General features: G+C 39.4%; 1 protein-coding gene across 1 annotated transcript; it reads left to right on the top strand.

The window, feature by feature from the left end:
• The first annotated feature begins 922 nt into the window (after positions 1-922).
• On the top strand, positions 923-19,069 carry LOC121388722. The gene is made up of 8 exons (XM_041520191.1): positions 923-1,042; positions 1,890-1,973; positions 8,981-9,232; positions 10,624-10,761; positions 11,716-11,776; positions 13,695-13,765; positions 15,885-15,979; positions 18,698-19,069. Exons 1-8 carry the CDS (start codon positions 983-985, stop codon positions 18,801-18,803), a joined length of 867 nt encoding a protein of 288 aa, XP_041376125.1. The 5' UTR covers positions 923-982; the 3' UTR covers positions 18,804-19,069.
• The last annotated feature ends 1,859 nt before the right edge of the window (positions 19,070-20,928 follow it).

Genomic DNA, 20,928 nt, shown 5'->3' with positions numbered 1-20,928 from the left:
TGTGTGTGTGTGTGTGTGTGCGCGCGCCCCCATTTTTGGCACCTTCCTACCCTCCTGTCATGGATTAAGTTGCAATAAACATTACCAACGTTTCCTAACTATACATTTTTTATTCAGTAGAAATACTTCGATTATCACGAATCATGTCGACAAACAGATATTCTGAATTTAAGTGGGGAGTGGGTCGAGTGGACGGGGGGGGGGGGGGGGTATAAGCACAACACTCACTGATACAATGGCTTGACATATCATTTTAATCAATGACTGGCTAATTGATTGGCAGATTGATTAATTGATTGATTGATTCTTCGATCTATAATTATATTTACACTATAATAATGATAACACTAATAATATAGTAGTAGTACTACTACTACTACTACTACTACTACCACTACCACTACCACTACTACTACTACTACCACTACCACTACCACTATCACTACTACTACAGCTACTACTATTACTACTACTACTAAAACTACTACTTCTACTACTACTACTACTACTACTACTACTACTACTACTACTACTACTAATAATAATAATAATCAAGCTACTCAATAAGTAAACTATATTATAGTCCGTCCCATTCTCCTACAAAAAAAAAAAAAATTGTAAATAATTTCAGTTTGGTTTGACGTTTACAAGAAGAAAACTAAAAAGACAACAAGCCCCACAAAAAAAAAAAAAAACCCCAACAAAACAACCGCACACTATATTTGTGTGCAATTTAGAAAAAATCGGCTCAGAAATAAATAATTTGCAGTAAATTCCATAGTATGAAAAAAGGTGTTCCCCGTGGAAAAATCTATAAGTCACTTATATATATAGGTGGGTTTTTTTTTGACCAGAGTTTACAGTTTTCTGATGGTGCGGTAGTCAATTGGAGGAATTTTACACAAAATGCAATCTTAATGGCTGCGCCCATGAAACACGAAATATTGTCGTTTGCAGAAATTACCTAACATTTTTTGTCACAATGCGGTTACAAATGACATGTTTTCAGAACTGGCACTCCACACTGCTCTGGAATTCATTTGTAAGTGTTAAAATCTGCTAAAAGACAACATGTAATTTATATTATTATTATTATTTTAAAATAAACGAAAGTTGAAATTAAAATTACCCCCCCCCCAAAAAAAAAACCCACCCCAAAAAACCCCCAAACAACAACAAACAAACCCCCAATTATCCCAATAATGCCCCGGTGGACCTATTTTGTTATTGTGTTTTTTATCAGTGCCCCACAACATGCATATTAAAGACCATACTCCGGTCCATAGTATATATGCTATCTGCCTAATCTGGTCTGGTTGAAAGTGTATACAAAAGATCCCTTGCTAATAATGAAAAAATGTAGGCTTGTACATGAAGCAGGTTTTCTCTGACTATGTAGTACGTTTCACAATGACCAAAGGTTTGACACCCAGTAGTCCGTCAATAAATATTAAAATAAATCAACATGCTCTATTGCTATTGTTAAACAATAGAAACTTTAATTTTAAAAAAGAATGGGGAAGTACATGCAGTCTGGCATGTGTTGTACAAGATCAGCACTGCTCAGTGCTAAGTGAGCAGTGCTATGCTGACCTGTGTAGACAGCGGATTTGTCACAGGGGTCGAAATTGGCAGACATTGCTCCAGGATATTCGGTCTAGCAAGCTACAAATTCCTCCGTCCTGAATCGTAATTTGCCAGACCAAACTACTTTTTAAATGTGACAGGAATGACAGCCAGGCAATAACTACTTTTTGAACGTGACAGGAATGGCAGCCAGGCAATAACTACTTTTTGAACGTGACAGGAATGGCAGCCAGGCAATAACTACTTTTTGAACGTGACAGGAATGACAGCCAGGCAATAACTACTTTTGTTTTTTCTTTCAGATTCTGCTGATCTCACTATACAGTGCTGCAGCTTACAAGTGTTCTAGAGACGGGTCCAAAATAGTCCGCAATGTCATTCTTGATGTAAGCAAACATAAACCCGCAGTAATGTCGTTCTTGATGTAAGCAAACATCAACCTGCAGTAACGTCATTCTTGATGTAAGGAAACATCAACCCGTAATGTCGTTCTTGATGTAAGCAAACATCAACCCGCAATGTCGTTCTTGATGTAAGGAAACATCAACCTGCAGTAACGTCGTTCTTGATGTAAGCAAACATCAACCCGCAATGTCGTTCTTGATGTAAGCAAACATCAACCTGCAGTAACGTCGTTCTTGATGTAAGCAAACATCAACCCGCAATGTCGTTCTTGATGTAAGCAAACATCAACCCGCAATGTCGTTCTTGATGTAAGCAAACATCAACCCGCAGTAACGTCGTTCTTGATGTAAGCAAACATCAACCCGCAGTAACGTCGTTCTTGATGTAAGCAAACATCAACCCGCAGTAACGTCGTTCTTGATGTAAGCAAACATCAACCCGCAGTAACGTCGTTCTTGATGTAAGCAAACATCAACCCGCAGTAACGTCGTTCTTGATGTAAGCAAACATCAACCCGCAGTAACGTCGTTCTTGATGTAAGCAAACATCAACCCGCAGTAACGTCGTTCTTGATGTAAGCAAACATCAACCCGCAGTAACGTCGTTCTTGATGTAAGCAAACATCAACCTGCAGTAATGTCGTTCTTGATGTAAGCAAACATCAACCCGCAATGTCGTTCTTGATGTAAGCAAACATCAACCCGCAGTAACGTCGTTCTTGATGTAAGCAAACATCAACCCGCAGTAATGTCGTTCTTGATGTAAGCAAACATCAACCCGCAATGTCGTTCTTGATGTAAGCAAACATCAACCCGCAGTAACGTCGTTCTTGATGTAAGCAAACATCAACCCGCAGTAATGTCGTTCTTGATGTAAGCAAACATCAACCCACAATGTCGTTCTTGATGTAAGCAAACATCAACCCGCAGTAACGTCGTTCTTGATGTAAGCAAACATCAACCCACAATGTCGTTCTTGATGTAAGCAAACATCAACCCGCAGTAACGTCGTTCTTGATGTAAGCAAACATCAACCCACAATGTCGTTCTTGATGTAAGCAAACATCAACCCGCAATGTCGTTCTTGATGTAAGCAAACATCAACCCGCAGTAACGTCGTTCTTGATGTAGGCAATGTCGTTCTTGATGTAAGCAAACATCAACCCACAATGTCGTTCTTGATGTAAGCAAACATCAACCCGCAGTAACGTCGTTCTTGATGTAAGCAAACATCAACCCACAATGTCGTTCTTGATGTAAGCAAACATCAACCCGCAATGTCGTTCTTGATGTAAGCAAACATCAACCCGCAATGTCGTTCTTGATGTAAGCAAACATCAACCCGCAGTAACGTCGTTCTTGATGTAAGCAAACATCAACCCACAATGTCGTTCTTGATGTAAGCAAACATCAACCCGCAATGTCGTTCTTGATGTAAGCAAACATCAACCCGCAGTAACGTCGTTCTTGATGTAGGCAAACATCAACCCACAATGTCGTTCTTGATGTAAGCAAACATCAACCCACAATGTCGTTCTTGATGTAAGCAAACATCAACCCGCAGTAACGTCGTTCTTGATGTAAGCAAACATCAACCCGCAGTAACGTCGTTCTTGATGTAAGCAAACATCAACCCGCAGTAACGTCGTTCTTGATGTAAGCAAACATCAACCCGCAGTAACGTCGTTCTTGATGTAAGCAAACATCAACCCACAATGTCGTTCTTGATGTAAGCAAACATCAACCCGCAATGTCGTTCTTGATGTAAGCAAACATCAACCCGCAATGTCGTTCTTGATGTAAGCAAACATCAACCCGCAGTAACGTCGTTCTTGATGTAGGCAAACATCAACCCGCAGTAACGTCGTTCTTGATGTAAGCAAACATCAACCCACAATGTCGTTCTTGATGTAAGCAAACATCAACCCGCAATGTCGTTCTTGATGTAAGCAAACATCAACCCGCAATGTCGTTCTTGATGTAAGCAAACATCAACCCGTAGTAACGTCGTTCTTGATGTAAGCAAACATCAACCCACAATGTCGTTCTTGATGTAAGCAAACATCAACCCACAATGTCGTTCTTAATGTAAGCAAACATCAACCCGCAATGTCGTTCTTGATCTAAGCAAACATCAACCCGCAATGTCGTTCTTGATGTAAGCAAACATCAACCCGTAGTAACGTCGTTCTTGATGTAGGCAAACATCAACCCACAATGTCGTTCTTGATGTAAGTAAACATCAACCCGCAATGTCATTCTTGATGTAAGCAAACATCAACCCGTAGTTAAAAAAATATATAGATTTGAAAAAAGGGAAATAAGTTTTTTAATGTTATGATTTTGATATACCGGTACATGTATAGTAAACTTTTAATGGAAAATCACTTTGAAAATATCAGTACCTGTCTAAACTGGATAATCCTTAAACCGGACTTTTTACTTGGTCCCATTTAGAAGGGTTCCGCTATTTGAATGTTCTTTCACCATCATCTTGATCACAACCACAATCTTTTGAAATTAATTGCTTTGTTTAAGATGAACTAACTAGTACATTTCAAAGCAAATAAAGTGCAGAAACTACAAAAACAAAAGTTAAAAAACAAATAGTTAAAAGGGATTCAATTTGCACTGCTGAAACACACAATCTGGTGACATGCCTGATCATGAAATGCAGTAGAGTTGGATCTGCTTGTAGGTTAGTGGTAGACCCTTTCGCCGGTGGTAAGTAGTTGTAAATCATAAAATACATATATTAGCGACCTTAAAATTTAGCAAAAAATACAAATAGATGACCTATTAGCGACATAAAAATTAAGCAAGGTCATCATATCGGAAACAAAATTTAAATAATTAAGTTATAGGATCAGGTGAAATAATATGTTTGTTGTATTTTGACACTGGGCTCAGTCGATTGAGTTCTCACTAGAGGTACTTGTGTCGCTGGATCGAACCAGCTTGGTGGATCCATTCAGCTGATTGAGTTCTCACTCTAGGTACTTGTGTCGCTGGATCGAACCAGCTTGGTGGATCCATTCAGCTGATTGTGTTCTCACTCTAGGTACTTGTGTCGCTGGATGGAACCAGCTTGGTGGATCCATTCAGCTGATTGTGTTCTCACTAGAGGTACTTGTGTCGCTGGATCGAACCAGCTTGGTGGATCCATTCAGCTGATTGTGTTCTCACTAGAGGTACTTGTCTCGCTGGATCGAACCAGCTTGGTGGATCCATTCAGCTGATTGTGTTCTCACTCTAGGTACTTGTGTCGCTGGATCGAACCAGCTTGGTGGATCCATTCAGCTGATTGAGTTCTCACTAGAGGTACTTGTCTCGCTGGATCGAACCAGCTTGGTGGATCCATTCAGCTGATTGAGTTCTCACTAGAGGTACTTGTGTCGCTGGATCGAACCAGCTTGGTGGATCCATTCAGCTGATTGAGTTCTCACTCTAGGTACTTGTGTCGCTGGATCGAACCAGCTTGGTGGATCCATTCAGCTGATTGTGTTCTCACTCTAGGTACTTGTGTCGCTGGATCAAACCAGCTTGGTGGATCCATTCAGCTGATTGAGTTCTCACTCGGTGGATCCATTCAGCTGATTGTGTTCTCACTAGAGGTACTTGTGTCACTGGATCGAACCAGCTTGGTGGATCCATTCAGCTGATGATTGTGTTCTCACTAGAGGTACTTGAGTCGCTGGATCGAACCAGCTTGGTGGATCCATTCAGCTGATTGTGTTCTCACTCTAGGTACTTGTGTCGCTGGATCGAACCAGCTTGGTGGATCCATTCAGCTGATTGACTTCTCACTCGGTGGATCCATTCAGCTGATTGTGTTCTCACTAGAGGTACTTGTGTCGCTGGATCGAACCAGCTTGGTGGATCCATTCAGCTGATTGTGTTCTCACTAGAGGTACTTGAGTCGCTGGATCGAACCAGCTTGGTGGATCCATTCAGCTGATTGTGTTCTCACTCTAGGTACTTGTGTCGCTGGATCGAACCAGCTTGGTGGATCCATTCAGCTGATTGTGTTCTCACCCGAGGTACTTGTGTCGCTGGATCGAACCAGCTTGGTGGATCCATTCAGCTGATTGTGTTCTCATTAGAGGTACTTGTGTCGCTGGATCGAACCAGCTTGGTGGATCCATTCAGCTGATTGAGTTCTCACTAGAGGTACTTGTCTCGCTGGATCGAACCAGCTTGGTGGATCCATTCAGCTGATTGTGTTCTCACTCAAGGTACTTGTGTCGCTGGATCGAACCAGCTTGGTGGATCCATTCAGCTGATTGAGTTCTCACTCGGTGGATCCATTCAGCTGATTGTGTTCTCACTCTAGGTACTTGAGTCGCTGGATCGAACCAGCTTGGTGGATCCATTCAGCTGATTGTGTTCTCACTCTAGGTACTTGAGTCGCTGGATCGAACCAGCTTGGTGGATCCATTCAGCTGATTGTGTTCTCACTAGAGGTACTTGTGTCGCTGGATCGAACCAGCTTGGTGGATCCATTCAGCTGATTGAGTTCTCACTAGAGGTACTTGTGTCGCTGGATCGAACCAGCTTGGTGGATCCATTCAGCTGATTGAGTTCTCACTAGAGGTACTTGTGTCGCTGGATCGAACCAGCTTGGTGGATCCATTCAGCTGATTGTGTTCTCACTAGAGGTACTTGAGTCGCTGGATCGAACCAGCTTGGTGGATCCATTCAGCTGATTGTGTTCTCACTCGGTGGATCCATTCAGCTGATTGTGTTCTCACTAGAGGTACTTGTGTCACTGGATCGAACCAGCTTGGTGGATCCATTCAGCTGATTGTGTTCTCACTAGAGGTACTTGAGTCGCTGGATCGAACCAGCTTGGTGGATCCATTCAGCTGATTGTGTTCTCACTCTAGGTACTTGTGTCGCTGGATCGAACCAGCTTGGTGGATCCATTCAGCTGATTGAGTTCTCACTCGGTGGATCCATTCAGCTGATTGTGTTCTCACTAGAGGTACTTGTGTCGCTGGATCGAACCAGCTTGGTGGATCCATTCAGCTGATTGTGTTCTCACTAGAGGTACTTGAGTCGCTGGATCGAACCAGCTTGGTGGATCCATTCAGCTGATTGTGTTCTCACTCTAGGTACTTGTGTCGCTGGATCGAACCAGCTTGGTGGATCCATTCAGCTGATTGAGTTCTCACTCGGTGGATCCATTCAGCTGATTGTGTTCTCACTAGAGGTACTTGTGTCGCTGGATCGAACCAGCTTGGTGGATCCATTCAGCTGATTGTGTTCTCACTAGAGGTACTTGAGTCGCTGGATCAAACCAGCTTGGTGGATCCATTCAGCTGATTGTGTTCTCACTCTAGGTACTTGAGTCGCTGGATCGAACCAGCTTGGTGGATCCATTCAGCTGATTGTGTTCTCACTCTAGGTACTTGAGTCGCTGGATCGAACCAGCTTGGTGGATCCATCGAACCAGCTTGGTGGATCCATTCAGCTGATTGTGTTCTCACTCTAGGTACTTGTGTCGCTGGATCGAACCAGCTTGGTGGATCCATTCAGCTGATTGTGTTCTCACTCTAGGTACTTGTGTCGCTGGATCGAACCAGCTTGGTGGATCCATTCAGCTGTTTGTGTTCTCATTCGAGGTACTTGTGTCGCTGGATCGAACCAGCTTGGTGGATCCATTCAGCTGATTGTGTTCTCACTCTAGGTACTTGAGTCGCTGGATTGAACCAGCTTGGTGGATCCATTCAGCTGATTGAGTTTTTCTCATCCAATTAGTGCACCACAACTGGACAAGGAAAGAAGGAAATGGTTTATTTAACGACGCACTTAACACATTTTATTTACGGTTATATAGCATCAGACATATGATTGAGGACCACACAGATATAGAGAGAGGAAACCTGCTGTCGCCACTTCCTGGGCTACTCTTTTCGATTAGCAGCAAGGGATCTTTCATATGCACCATCCAATAGACAGGATAGGACATACTACGGCCTTTGATGTACCAGTTGTGGTGCAATAGCTAGAGCAAGAAATGGCCCAATGGGCCCACTGACTGGGATCGATCCCAAACCGACTGCGCATCAAGTGAGCGCTTTACCACTGGGCTATGTCTCGCCCCTCACAACTGGACAAAGGCTGCATATAAAAGATCCCTTGCTGCATTAATAAAAATGTTGCGGGAACCGGCCTCGGTGGCGCAGTGGTTAAGCCATCGGACTACAGGCTGGTAGGCACCCCGGTACCGGTTCCAACTCAGAGCGAGTTCTTAAGGGCTCAGTGGGTAGATATAAGGCCACTACACCCTCTTCTCTCTCACTAACCACTAACAAACTAACAACTAACCCACTGTCCTGGACAGGCAGCCCAGATAGCTGAGGTGTGTGCCAAGGACAGTGTGCTTGAACTGTAATTGGATATGAGCACGAAAATAAGTTGAAATCAATCAATGTAGCAGGTTTCCTCTGATGAATACAAGTCAGAATTACCAAATGTTTGACATCCAATAGCCAATAATTAATTAATCAATGTGCTCCAGTTGTGTTGTTAAACAAAAACAAACAAACAAACAATATTTTGACATTATGCAGCTGACAGACAACATAAAATGTAGTAGAAAATTGCAGTAATTTGTATGCTAATTAACATTTGTTGTCTGCCTGGCTTTTTTGGTTTAGCATGTGACACATCTTGTGTGTTCAGGTAATCATTGACAAAACCATCGCACAATCGATTTTCGGAGCATTATTATGTACGTCTATTTAAATTTATATACAGTACGAAACTCCCAAATTGGGAACATTTTTAATGTCTCATCAAACATGTTATGAAATGTTGTAATGTTGGGAATAATTGGTAATTTGTTTGATAAGATATTTACATTTAACGTTATGAAATATTAGCGTCTTGTATGATCTCGCTAAATTCGCTCACATTTTATGCTCGTTAATATTTCCTTATTTACAGTGTGTTTGCTTTATTTTTTATGTTTTTTCTGTCTTCAGAAAATAAAACCGGCATTCTGGCAACAGATACCAGAATACATTCAGCATATAGCTACCTCGAGTTTCACAAAGATGGAAATGCCAAAGACATGTCCATTCTATCTTCAACGAGAACTTTTTTTCCTCCAGGAAGAACGCAAAGTTGTGGAAGGTGCAAACCGATGGAAGTGTAACATTTGTGGGAAAGCATTTATTACAGAACACTTCCTCGACAAACATTTTGACAACAGGCACAGAGATTGGATTAGAGAGGTCTGTACATTAAAGTGTCGTTTTGTGCAGTAAACGTATTTAAGTCAGGGATTCAAGAATTTTTATAAAATCCTCTAGCCATGGGATCAGTGATTTAACAATTAAAAATTCACAAACCCTACTTTAGTTTAAGTTAATTATTACAATTTTACTAAATAATAGTAATAATAAGATATGTCACCTAAAGAGAGAGATCGAGCGTAAACACTAACATTGGGATGGTTTGGGTGGGGGCAGGATATTCCTATTTACAAAACAGACTTAATCTAGAAGCCCTGATTTAAGCAGAATATAAAATATTGTTACAACAGCCCTTGAAATTCACATCATCTTGTGATGGCAGTTTAGTACAGCAGGGCTCGAATTTAATGAAGGCATTGACGGCAATTGCTGTAGTTGTGATATGAATTGTTGTAGGTCAGGGATTTTACCGATGGCAATTTTTTTGCCACTCAATAAGAATCATTGGGTGCTCACAGCAAAAACATTTCAAAATTGCCATCGGTATTAAATTCTTGAGTTTGAGCCCTAGTACAGATAATAATAAAGTAAATACTCGGTAATGATAAAAATGTTGCTGCAGGTCAATTTTGCACCATTGTTTTACAGCGGCACTGTTTACTGACATCATGAATTTCAAGAGCTGTTACAAGCATCAAAATACGCATTGTGTCTAGTAACCGAGGTATAAGTTACTAAAAAAGACAATAATTGCTACTGAAAATATTTGTTTGAACATTACTTATCCATCTGTCCTGTCTCATTACTGTGATGTTTTTATCTTGTTTTCCAGGGCAATGATTCTGTCTGCCTGTCTGACCACTGTGATGTTTTTATCTTGTTTTCCAGGGCAATGATTCTGTTTGCCTGTCTGACCACTGTGATGTTTTTATCTTGTTTTCCAGGGCAATGATTCTGTCTGATCACTGTGATTTTTTTATCTTGTTTTCCAGGGCAATGATTCTGTCTGATCACTGTGATGTTTTATCTTGTTTTCCAGGGCAATGATTCTGTCTGCCTGTCTGACCACTGTGATGTTTTTATCTTGTTTTCCAGGGCAATGATTCTATCTGCCTGTCTGATTACTGTGATGTTTTTATCTTGTTTTCCAGGGCAATGATTCTGTCTGCCTGTCTGATTACTGTGATGTTTTATCTTGTTTTCCAGGGCAATGATTCTGTCTGCCTGTCTGATTACTGTGATGTTTTTATCTTGTTTTCCAGGGCAATGATTCTGTCTGCCTGTCTGATTACTGTGATGTTTTTATCTTGTTTTCCAGGGCAATGATTCTGTCTGCCTGTCTGATTACTGTGATGTTTGTATCTTGTTTTCCAGGGCAATGATTCTGTCTGCATGACTGATTACTGTGATGTTTTTATCTTGTTTTCCAGGGCAATGATTCTGTCTGCCTGTCTGATTACTGTGATATTTTCCGCTGTGATATTTTGTCACATTCCCGTCGTCCCGACTTCTGGGATGTGGCGCTGTGTTTAGAAGATGACATGCAGGAAGTGTTTGAGAAGTGCATGGTAGGTTATGTTTTGAAGTGTTTGAGAAGTGCATGGTAGGTTATGTTTTGAAGTGTTTGAGAAGTGCATGGTAGGTTATGTTTTGAAGTGTTTGAGAAGTGCATGGTGGGTTATGTTTTGAACTGACAAATTTGTGATAATTTGCATTTTATTTTTAACAAAATCTCATGTGCCTGCTACTAAAGCTAAAATTTTAAACACAAATGCTTAACATTTAAAAAAGGTTTTTAAAAAGATAAAACAAAAGTAATTTTCAGTTGTATTTCTTTAATTTTACCATCAACCCCACCACCACCCTTATTCACCACTTGTTTGAATTATGAAAATTGAAAGTACCTGCAGAACCAAACATTCTTCAGATCTTATAAGAAAAAAACAGAAATTGTTTTATCCTCTGTGCCTTTTATTTGTTAGCACAGCATTCTGTTTAAAAAAAAAACGGCCTCGGTGGCGTCGTGGGTAGGCCTTCAGTCTACAGGCTGGTAGGTACTGGGTTCGGATCCCAGTCGAGGCATCGGATTTTTAATCCAGATACCGACTCCAAACCCTGAGTGAGTGCTCCGTAAGGCTCAATGGGTAGGTGTAAACCACTTGCACCAACCAGTGATCCATAACTGGTTCAACAAAGGCCATGGTTTGTGCTATCCTGCCTGTGGGAAGCACAAATAAAAGATCCCTTGCTGCTAATAGGAAAGAGTAGCCCATGTAGTGGCGACAGCGGGTTTCCTCTCAAAATCTGTGGTCCTTTAACCATATGTCTGATGCCATATAACCGTAACTAAAATGTGTTGAGTGCGTCGTTAAATAAAACATTTCTTTCTTTTTTCTTTCTTTCTGTTTAACAAAAAGAAGAAAAAAAGAAGAAAAGATAAGGGCAGTATTAATATACATATTAGTTATTTGTTTAAAATCAATCATGTGTGTTATCAACTATAATTACTTTTCCGTTTCTAGACTCAGATGAAACAGTGTATGCCGAGTGAATCACCAGGTAACTGGAGTGCCGTTTTGTCAGGTGAGATATCGTTTCAACATGTATTTGGTGTGATTTGCCAAAGCAAGGGACAATATTTCGAAATCTGAGGTAACCGGAAGTCGGTTTACATGATTTTTACCTAGATAACCAATTGTTCGGTTACGTGAATTATATTTGCATAACCCATGGGTTATCTGATCGGTTACCTCAAAGTTACGTTGAAATTATATTTTAAATACATAGTTTTTAGCTGAAACATAAAGTTAAAACAAATACAAAAGAAAACATAAAAAAAAATACAAAAAATGTCTTTAATGCTTGCTAAAGTTAACAATATTATAAAAGAACTGAACATTAGCCCCAGTACTGAAACAAAATACAGGGGCGTAGCCAGAAATATTCTTAGAATTACGCACGCCAAAGGCGTGCCCGAGCGGGGGGATTCGGGGGGCCTGCCCCTGTGAAAATTTTGAAACTCAGGACGCCTGTAGATGCATTTTTACAACTCTTTTTTCGAGTCAATTTTATCAGGGCTATTTTATAGAACAATTACAAACAGCCTCGACCTATTCCCGGATTTTGTTTTTGCATTACGTACTGTGCGTAATGGGCGCTACGCCTTTGAAATAGATAAATACTCATTTGTAGGGATTCCTTTTTGCGATTTGCGGTGGCTATGCTACTTTCACTTCATCGATGGTACTTATATACTACAGTGACGTTCCAAAGGTTGTTGTTTTTTAAAGCTCATTATGCGATGTTAGTATTGTTCAATTTTGTGACACTTTTGGATTCCTGTTTACGTTAAAACTGTTTTTAACATATGTAAAATTTTAGCCAATCCAATAGTATGTCTACATATATTCCTTTAGAGATAAAATAGCAGCAGAAAATTTAGCCGTCCCAAGCGGTCCGAACACATTTCTTTAAAATTGTTTTAAAACTGTCGACTGGTCGCAAGTTACAACTGTTGCAATATAACGTTGTTTACTGGTTTTCTGCGCATCAAGTATCTAAAAATCAGTGTAAAACATTTGTCAGAATACCAGTAGTATGTCTGCATGAATAAACTTCCTGTAATCGTGAAGTTTGCAAGTTTTAATTTCTGAACGTTTACAGGTCATGACGTAACTGATTTGCGGTTCGCGTAAATTTAATTTTGCGTAACCGACACGCGAACAGAATGGCGGTTCGCGTGAAATATTGTGCCCAGCAAAGCAAGCCATAAGTAAACCAAAACAAACCATGATCAAATAATTAAACTCTACTTATTGTGTATAAGCTGAGAGCTATTAAGGAGCCACTCACAATTTAAAACATTTTTATAAGGGTACACAGACTATTTTGATCTTATAAGTGTTCACATGTTTTATTATGCTACTCCCTTCTCTGCTGTTATAAGTGTTAACATGTTTTATTATGCTACTCCCCTCTCTGCTGTTATAAGTGTTCACATGTTTTATTTTGCTACTCCCCTCTCTGCTATTATAAGTGTTCACATGTTTTATTTTGCTAGTCCCCTCTCTGCTATTATAAGTGTTCACATGTTTTATTTTGCTACTCCCCTCTCTGCTATTATAAGTGTTCACATGTTTTATTTTGCTACTCCCCTCTCTGCTATTATAAGTGTTCACATGTTTTATTTTGCTAGTCCCCTCTCTGCTATTATAAGTGTTCACATGTTTTATTTTGCTAGTCCCCTCTCTGCTATTATAAGTGTTCACATGTTTTATTTTGCTAGTCCCCTCTGCTATTTTAAGTGTTCACATGTTTTATTTTGCTAGTCCCCTCTCTGCTATTATAAGTGTTCACATGTTTTATTTAATTTATTATAAATTATTGGGTTTGAATCTCATTAGTTGTGTCTTAGGCCCATTTTTGCATTTTTGTTTGTTGTTAAGTATATTTGTGTGATACGTAAAATAAAACTTGCATCTGATACTTTGTTTGACTTCAGGATTGTTACATGACCGAGTGTGTTCTTACTTGACGTGCAACAAGTACTGGGATATCCCGCAGCAACAGAGGGTGATTATTTGTCTATATTTATCCCTTTAAAACACAAATTTTCTAGAATACCAGAGCTCGCTCTGGCACTCGCCAATTATGAATTTTGAGAGCAGTTGGTAAATGTTAGTTTAATTTAGTGAAATAACTTCATGTAATAAGTGACAGTTTTTTTTAGACAATAACTGTTGATTTGTGCAATTTTCGAAGTTTAATATACAATTTGGTGCAGTATTTGGCTCACCCAGGGCTATACCTGGAACATTTAATGCTAAAGATGTGCTCATAATGTACTCAGCATTGATATGGTAACTTTAACGTAAGGGGGTATATATTGAAACCTATGCTAAGCTACCACCTAAGCAAAGGTATTAAATGATTGGGGATATTTACTATTAGGTATTAATACAAACACTTTCTTCATGCCTTCCAGATAGATAAACAAATTGTGTTTTAAGATGTTATAAGATTATTCTGCCAAAAACAAATTAGGATTTAAAGTCTAGTTTGGGCTACTGCCAACATTAGGGTGACCCGAAACACCTTGAATATACAGACACTCATATATGTGCAATAACCACAAAATCAGGAATGTCTCTTTGACATACTTGATTGTTTTATACCATTATTGTTTGAATACCATGCCATAAAGGTTTGTGCAGGGGAGGGAGTCTTGTGGGAACATATAATTAAAAATATATTTACACATTATTTTATATTTTTGTAAAGCCATTAAAGACTGTAGTGTGTTATTTTCTACATTTTAATGTTTTTTCCTAACAAAATGGTTCTTGTTACTTCTACACATTATTAAGGTTTTTATTTGTTTAAACCTATTAAAGACTATTATGTGATGCTCTACATATCACAAATGTTGCTTAACCCTAATTTCATTTACTCTATTAAATTACATTTTTATTAAAATTGGATCATACTTATATTAGACTCAGACTACCAACTGTCAGTAGAAAGTTGGCCAGCTCAACAGTTGCCTTGTAATTTGTCGAATTCCCGACTTACGACGGGTGCGCTCAGATTAACAACTAATGGGTTATATGAGAATCGAGTTGTAAGAGCACCCAGACTAGCAACTGTCAGTAGAAAGTTGGCCAGCTCAACGGTTGCCTTGTAATTTGTCGAATTCCTGACTTACGACGGGTGCGCTCAGATTAACAACTAATGGGTTATATGAGAATCGAGTTGTAAGAGCACCCAGACTAGCAACTGTCAGTAGAAAGTTGGCCAGCTCAACGGTTGCCTTGTAATTTGTCGAATTCCTGACTTACTACGGGTGCGCTCAGATTAACAACTAATGGGTTATATGAGAATCGAGTTGTAAGAGCACCCAGACTAGCAACTGGACAGTTGTAAAAGTCTTAGAAAGCCAACTTTCTGCTGGCAGTTGGAAGTCTGAACCTAGCACTCCACTCCACATTGGTCTGTTAGTGGATCTGACATAAGCCAACATCATTTCATATTAGTGTGAGCAATTTTCTATTAGTAGCAAGGAATCTTTTATATGCACCATCCCACAGACAGGATAGCACATACCACGGCCTTTGATATACAAGTCGTGGTACATTGCCTGGAATTAGAAATAGCCCAATGGGTCCATTGATGGGAATTGATCCCAGACTCAAATGAGTGCTTTACCACTGGACTACATCCCATCCCTACCAAAACTAGAGTGACCAGTAAGATCCAATTTCGGTTGCACTGTCTAAATTATATATTGCATTCACCCTGCTTGTCAACTGATAGCAGAATGTTAAGTTGTATTCCTAAGGCTTTAAGAAAAACTCAGTTCTATATTGCATTCACTCTGCTTGTCAACTGATAGCAGAATGTTAAGTTGTATTCCTAAGGCTTTAAGAAAAACTCAGTTATATATTGCATTCACCCTGCTTGTCAACTGATAGCAGAATGTTAAGTTGTATTCCTAAGGCTTTAAGAAAAACTCAGTTATATATTGCATTCACCCTGCTTGTCAACTGATAGCAGAATGTTAAGTTGTATTCCTAAGGCTTTAAGAAAAACTCAGTTATATATTGCATTCATCCTGCTTGTCAACTGATAGCAGAATGTTAAGTTGTATTCCTAAGGCTTTAAGAAAAACTCAATTTGAATTCTATTTTTTTAGCATTCTGAAGGTCTTATAGCTTTCTATATCATCAGCTCAGTGTTGGTGGGGTTCGGTTTGGTCGTGTATTACTGCATCTTCTACCAGTACTACTAGTGAGTATTACACTTTCACTTAGTATTCTATTAGTATTACTATAGTCCTGTTCAGTTATTTAGACCCTATGTTTTTGCAAATGTTACATTTTATTCCTATTCAATCCTTGTTTTCGTTCTTCTATAAAAGATTAGGATACGAGTCTTTGTGAAGGACATTATAGCTTGTTTCATTAAACATGGCCTTGAATGTCCAACACTGCTTGTACATATCAAGTCGATGGTCAATAACATATTATTTTCGAAGTATAATATATGATAGCACGTGCTGTTGTTTGTTTGTCGTAATCCGACTGACCCATGAAAATCAAGCCATGTCAAAATCGTTTTTGACCTCTTTTGGGGAACCGGCCTCGGTGGCGTTGTGGTTAGGCCATCGGTCTACAGGCTGGTAGGTACTGGGTTCGGATCCCAGTCGAGGCATGGGATTTTTAATCCAGATACCGACTCCAAACCCTAAGTGAGTGCTCCGCAAGGCTCATTGGGTAGTGTAAACCACTTGCACCGACCAGTGATCCATAACTGGTTCAACAAAGGCCATGGTTTGTGTTATCCTGCCTGTGGGAAGTGCAAATAAAAGATCCCTTGCTGCTAATAGGAAAGAGTAGCCCATGTAGTGGTGACAGCAGGTTTCCTCTCAAACTTTGTGTGGTCCTTAACCATATGTCTGACACCATATAACCGTAAATAAAATGTGTTGAGTGCATCGTTAAATAAAACATTTCTTTCTTTCTTTCTTTTGGGGAAGAATGTTGGGGTTCTCTTTTAAATATTTTGTATTCATCAGTGTCATTAAATTGCATCAATATATATTATAATATAAACTACCCATACAAGTTCTGTGACGTGCATCAAACACCGAATATCGTGACTTCAGGAGTTTGGGAATTTCCGCAAGTGTCCGTAAATTGTAAATATGTCAGTGGCGTGCTAAAGTAGGTTGTGTTTCATAACGAAAATAGACGGTGGTCATGAAGGAAATGGCTGGACACATTGAACGGTGGAGGCAAAGCCGGTTAGAACATTACCATCAAGTACATATGACATACATCTAGGTCGGGCATTTCCCACTGCAGCAGTTTCCCACAACATTGATGATTTTAACATCAAGTACATATGACATACATCTAGGTCGGGCATTTCCCACTGCACACAGTTTTCCACAACATTGATGATTTTAACATCAAGTACATATGACATACATCTAGGTCGGGCATTTCCCACTGCACACAGTTTTCCACAACATTGATGATTTTAACATCAAATACATATGACATACATCTAGGTCGGGCATTTCCCACTGCAGCAGTTTCCCACAACATTGATGATTTTAACATCAAGTACATATGACATACATCTAGGTCGGGCATTTCCCACTGCAGCAGTTTCCCACAACATTGATGATTTTAACATCAAGTACATATGACATACATCTAGGTCGGGCATTTCCCACTGCACATCAGCATTTTTTCCCACAACATTGATGATTTTAACATCAAGTACATATGACATACATCTAGGTCGTTTTCCCACAACATTGGCAGTACATTGACATACATCTAGGTCGGGCATTTCCCACTGCACGCAGTTTCCCACAACATTGATGATTTTAACATCAAGTCCACTAGGTTGGGCATTTCCCACTGCAGCAGTTTCCCACAACATTGATGATTTTAACATCAAGTACATATGACATACATCTAGGTCGGGCATTTCCCACTGCACGCAGTTTCCCACAACATTGATGACATCAAGTACATATGACATACATCTAGGTCGGGCATTTCCCACTGCAGCAGTTTCCCACAACATTGATGATTTTAACATCAAGTACATATGACATACATCTAGGTCGGGCATTTCCCACTGCACGCAGTTTCCCACAACATTGATGATTTTAACATCAAGTACATATGACATACATCTAGGTTGGGCATTTCCCACTGCAGCAGTTTCCCACAACATTGATGATTTTAACATCAAGTACATATGACATACATCTAGGTCGGGCATTTCCCACTGCACGCAGTTTCCCACAACATTGATGATTTTAACATCAAGTACATATGACATACATCTAGGTCGGGCATTTCCCACTGCAGCAGTTTCCCACAACATTGATGATTTTAACCAATACATGTTTGTTTGGATTTTTTGACAAGTGATTACAACTTTTGCACAAACGATCCGTCGTTTATTTTGATATTGGTTTTGCATAACCGACAGACAAAGGACAAAATCGTTCATGCCAAATTTTATGCCCTACTTTCACTAATATTACATTTTTTACTTTTATCTTCTACCAGTATTACTAGAGAGTATTACTTTTTTGTTGTATTCTTTGCCTTAACCAGTTTTACTAAATACAGAATAACTAGTTAATGATGTAGAATATCGGCTTTATCCTGTGAAGATTTGGCCGGAACAGGATAAAGCTGATATCCTACGTCATTAACTAGTTATTATCTTTATCCTGCAGACCATAAAAATTAAGGAAAAAAGCTATTATTTCTGTTGTTTTAGCTACATTGTGCAGTTGAGCTATTTTGTAATGTAGCTATGGGTGTGACATCACATAAATGACGTCAAAAGTCATAATCTGCTAGTATACGTTTATAACTTGGCTTTAATGAGTCATCCTAATTGGTCGATATTAACAGTGGTTGCAGGATCAATGTGATTAAATGTTTAATTTGATGCGTATCTTCATCTTTGCAGCACGGATGCGTTTGCCGACAGCGTGGTACCGGAATCGTATTCCAGGAACCAGAGACACGAGGAACTGAGACACAGAAATTCAGATAGGCTCTATGACTTTTCCTGACATGTTCAACTGGAGCTAACACACTTCAGTTTTAAAGTTCTGATGTGTAAAAAGAACCATGAAATATAGACACAGTGGTCGGAGATACAGAACTGGAAGGAAGGATGAAATGTTTTATTTAACAAGTCTCAATGTTACGTATCGTTAAACATAATATGGTTAACAACCACACAGGGGGCGGGATGTAGCCCAGTGGTAAAGCATTCACTTTGATGTGCGGTCAGTCTGGGATCGATCCCTGTCAGAGGGCCCATTGGGCTATTTCTCACTCCAGTCAGTGCACCACAACTGGTATATCAAAGGCCATGGTATGTGCTATCCTGTCTGTGAAATGGTGCATATAAAAAGATCCCTTGCTACTAATGGAAGAATGCAATGGGTTTCCTCTCTAAGACTAAATGTCAAACTTACGAAATGTTTGACATTCAACAGCCAATGATAAATAAATCCGTGTACTCTAGTGATGTCATTAAACAAAACAAAGTTTAACTTTGTTTTTAAGAAGCACACAGATAGTAAGAGAGAAAACCTGCTATTGCCACTCAATTGGAAATCAGCTCAATGTCCTATGATGAATTGTTTTGGTTGGTTGGTTTTGTTTTATTAACACCATTAGAGCATATTGATTTATCAGTCATTGCCTATTGGATGTCAAAGATGACCAAGCACAAGACTGAGCTCTGTGGATAGAGTCATCACACGTGTAAGAGACGGGGCAGCCACTGCCCCCTTAGGCCCCCTAGTGCTGGAGCAAAACCTCAAATTCAAGTAAAAATAATAGAGATATTCGTGCAAAATATCTGAACAGGGGACCTTCTTACCATGTATTTCCATCATTCTACCCTCAGAATTAGTTATCATCCATTAATAGTAATGCTAATATGAATGAATGTTGTTATCCAGATTTGGGCATTTTCTTTTTAATTTGGACAAAAAACAGCCTGCCTCCCTACAAAAATGGGAGTCCGTACGCGTAGGACAAGTGATTTGGTAAACAGTGATGATACCAGGTGTAAATATGAAGACTGTAGTATAGTGTTATATTCACCCGACATATTTAAATGGTGCATAATGCAAATTGTTTTCATTTCTTGGGCCTGAATGTTGTTGGGTTTTTTGTTTGTTCACCGAATAAAGCTTTCTTAAGAAAAATTTTTGAAATGAATGTGTTGACCTATTGTATAACAAATATAAAATTGTGTAATCAACAGAATAGTTTTAAAAAATAACAAAACAAAAACTAAACCGTTCCAGCTTTGACATCCAGCAAAATGGAAAACTTAGTGCAGTACAAATGTACTGATAGAACCTTCATTAAAAAGGGCCAGGACGGCACATACCAATATCTTTAACATACCACATACTGGTTGTAACTGAAAATTACCCATTTGGTTACATGTGATCTTGTTGCCATCTGGAATGCGTTTGGTGTTGATGGGCAAGGCCAAAGTTTGTGAATGTATTAACTGGCTTATAGAGTGTATACTACCAAATCAAATCCCATAGACGACAATAGTAACATGTTTCCTAAAACTCCTACCTGCAGCGTATCAATTGACATAAACGCCACGGATCTAAATACTACCACCCCTCACCCTTAAAGTGAATCAGAAAAAAATAGGCGTCAAGCTGCTCATTTCCAAGATAATCATCTATGATTACCCTAGTTCCGCACAAAATTGGAGTACCGTACTTTTTTTTACAGGTAACCCATACATGTTTCAAGCACAAGGCTAGTTGACCTAGTGGTACTAGATGAAATAAAATTGCATACATTTTTTGCCCAGATGAAACTATTTCTTTTTACAACCAACACACTCACATTTATCACCAATCACAGGACTTGTGGTGTTACAAGAGTAATTTATAAAGCCTGTTTTTCTTCCAACGCAAGTGTTTTAAGCATTGTAAATGTATGTAGTTACACGCTGTAAGTCTAAAACAGGTGTTTTAAGCATTGTAAATGTAAGTTCGGCCAGTAATGTCACATTGGATGTCGGTAATGTGGTATTTACTGTCGGTAAACCAGTTAACTTCCTGACACTGGATGAGTGTTGGTTGCAGCCAATACAGTAATGTAAAGTTGAATGTCAGTAATGTGGTATTGACTGTCAGTAAACCAGTT

The sequence above is a fragment of the Gigantopelta aegis genome, chromosome 14 (assembly GCF_016097555.1).
Source record: "Gigantopelta aegis isolate Gae_Host chromosome 14, Gae_host_genome, whole genome shotgun sequence".
Classification (NCBI taxonomy): Eukaryota; Metazoa; Mollusca; class Gastropoda; order Neomphalida; family Peltospiridae; genus Gigantopelta; species Gigantopelta aegis.
This window is presented reverse-complemented; position numbering and strand designations above follow the sequence as displayed.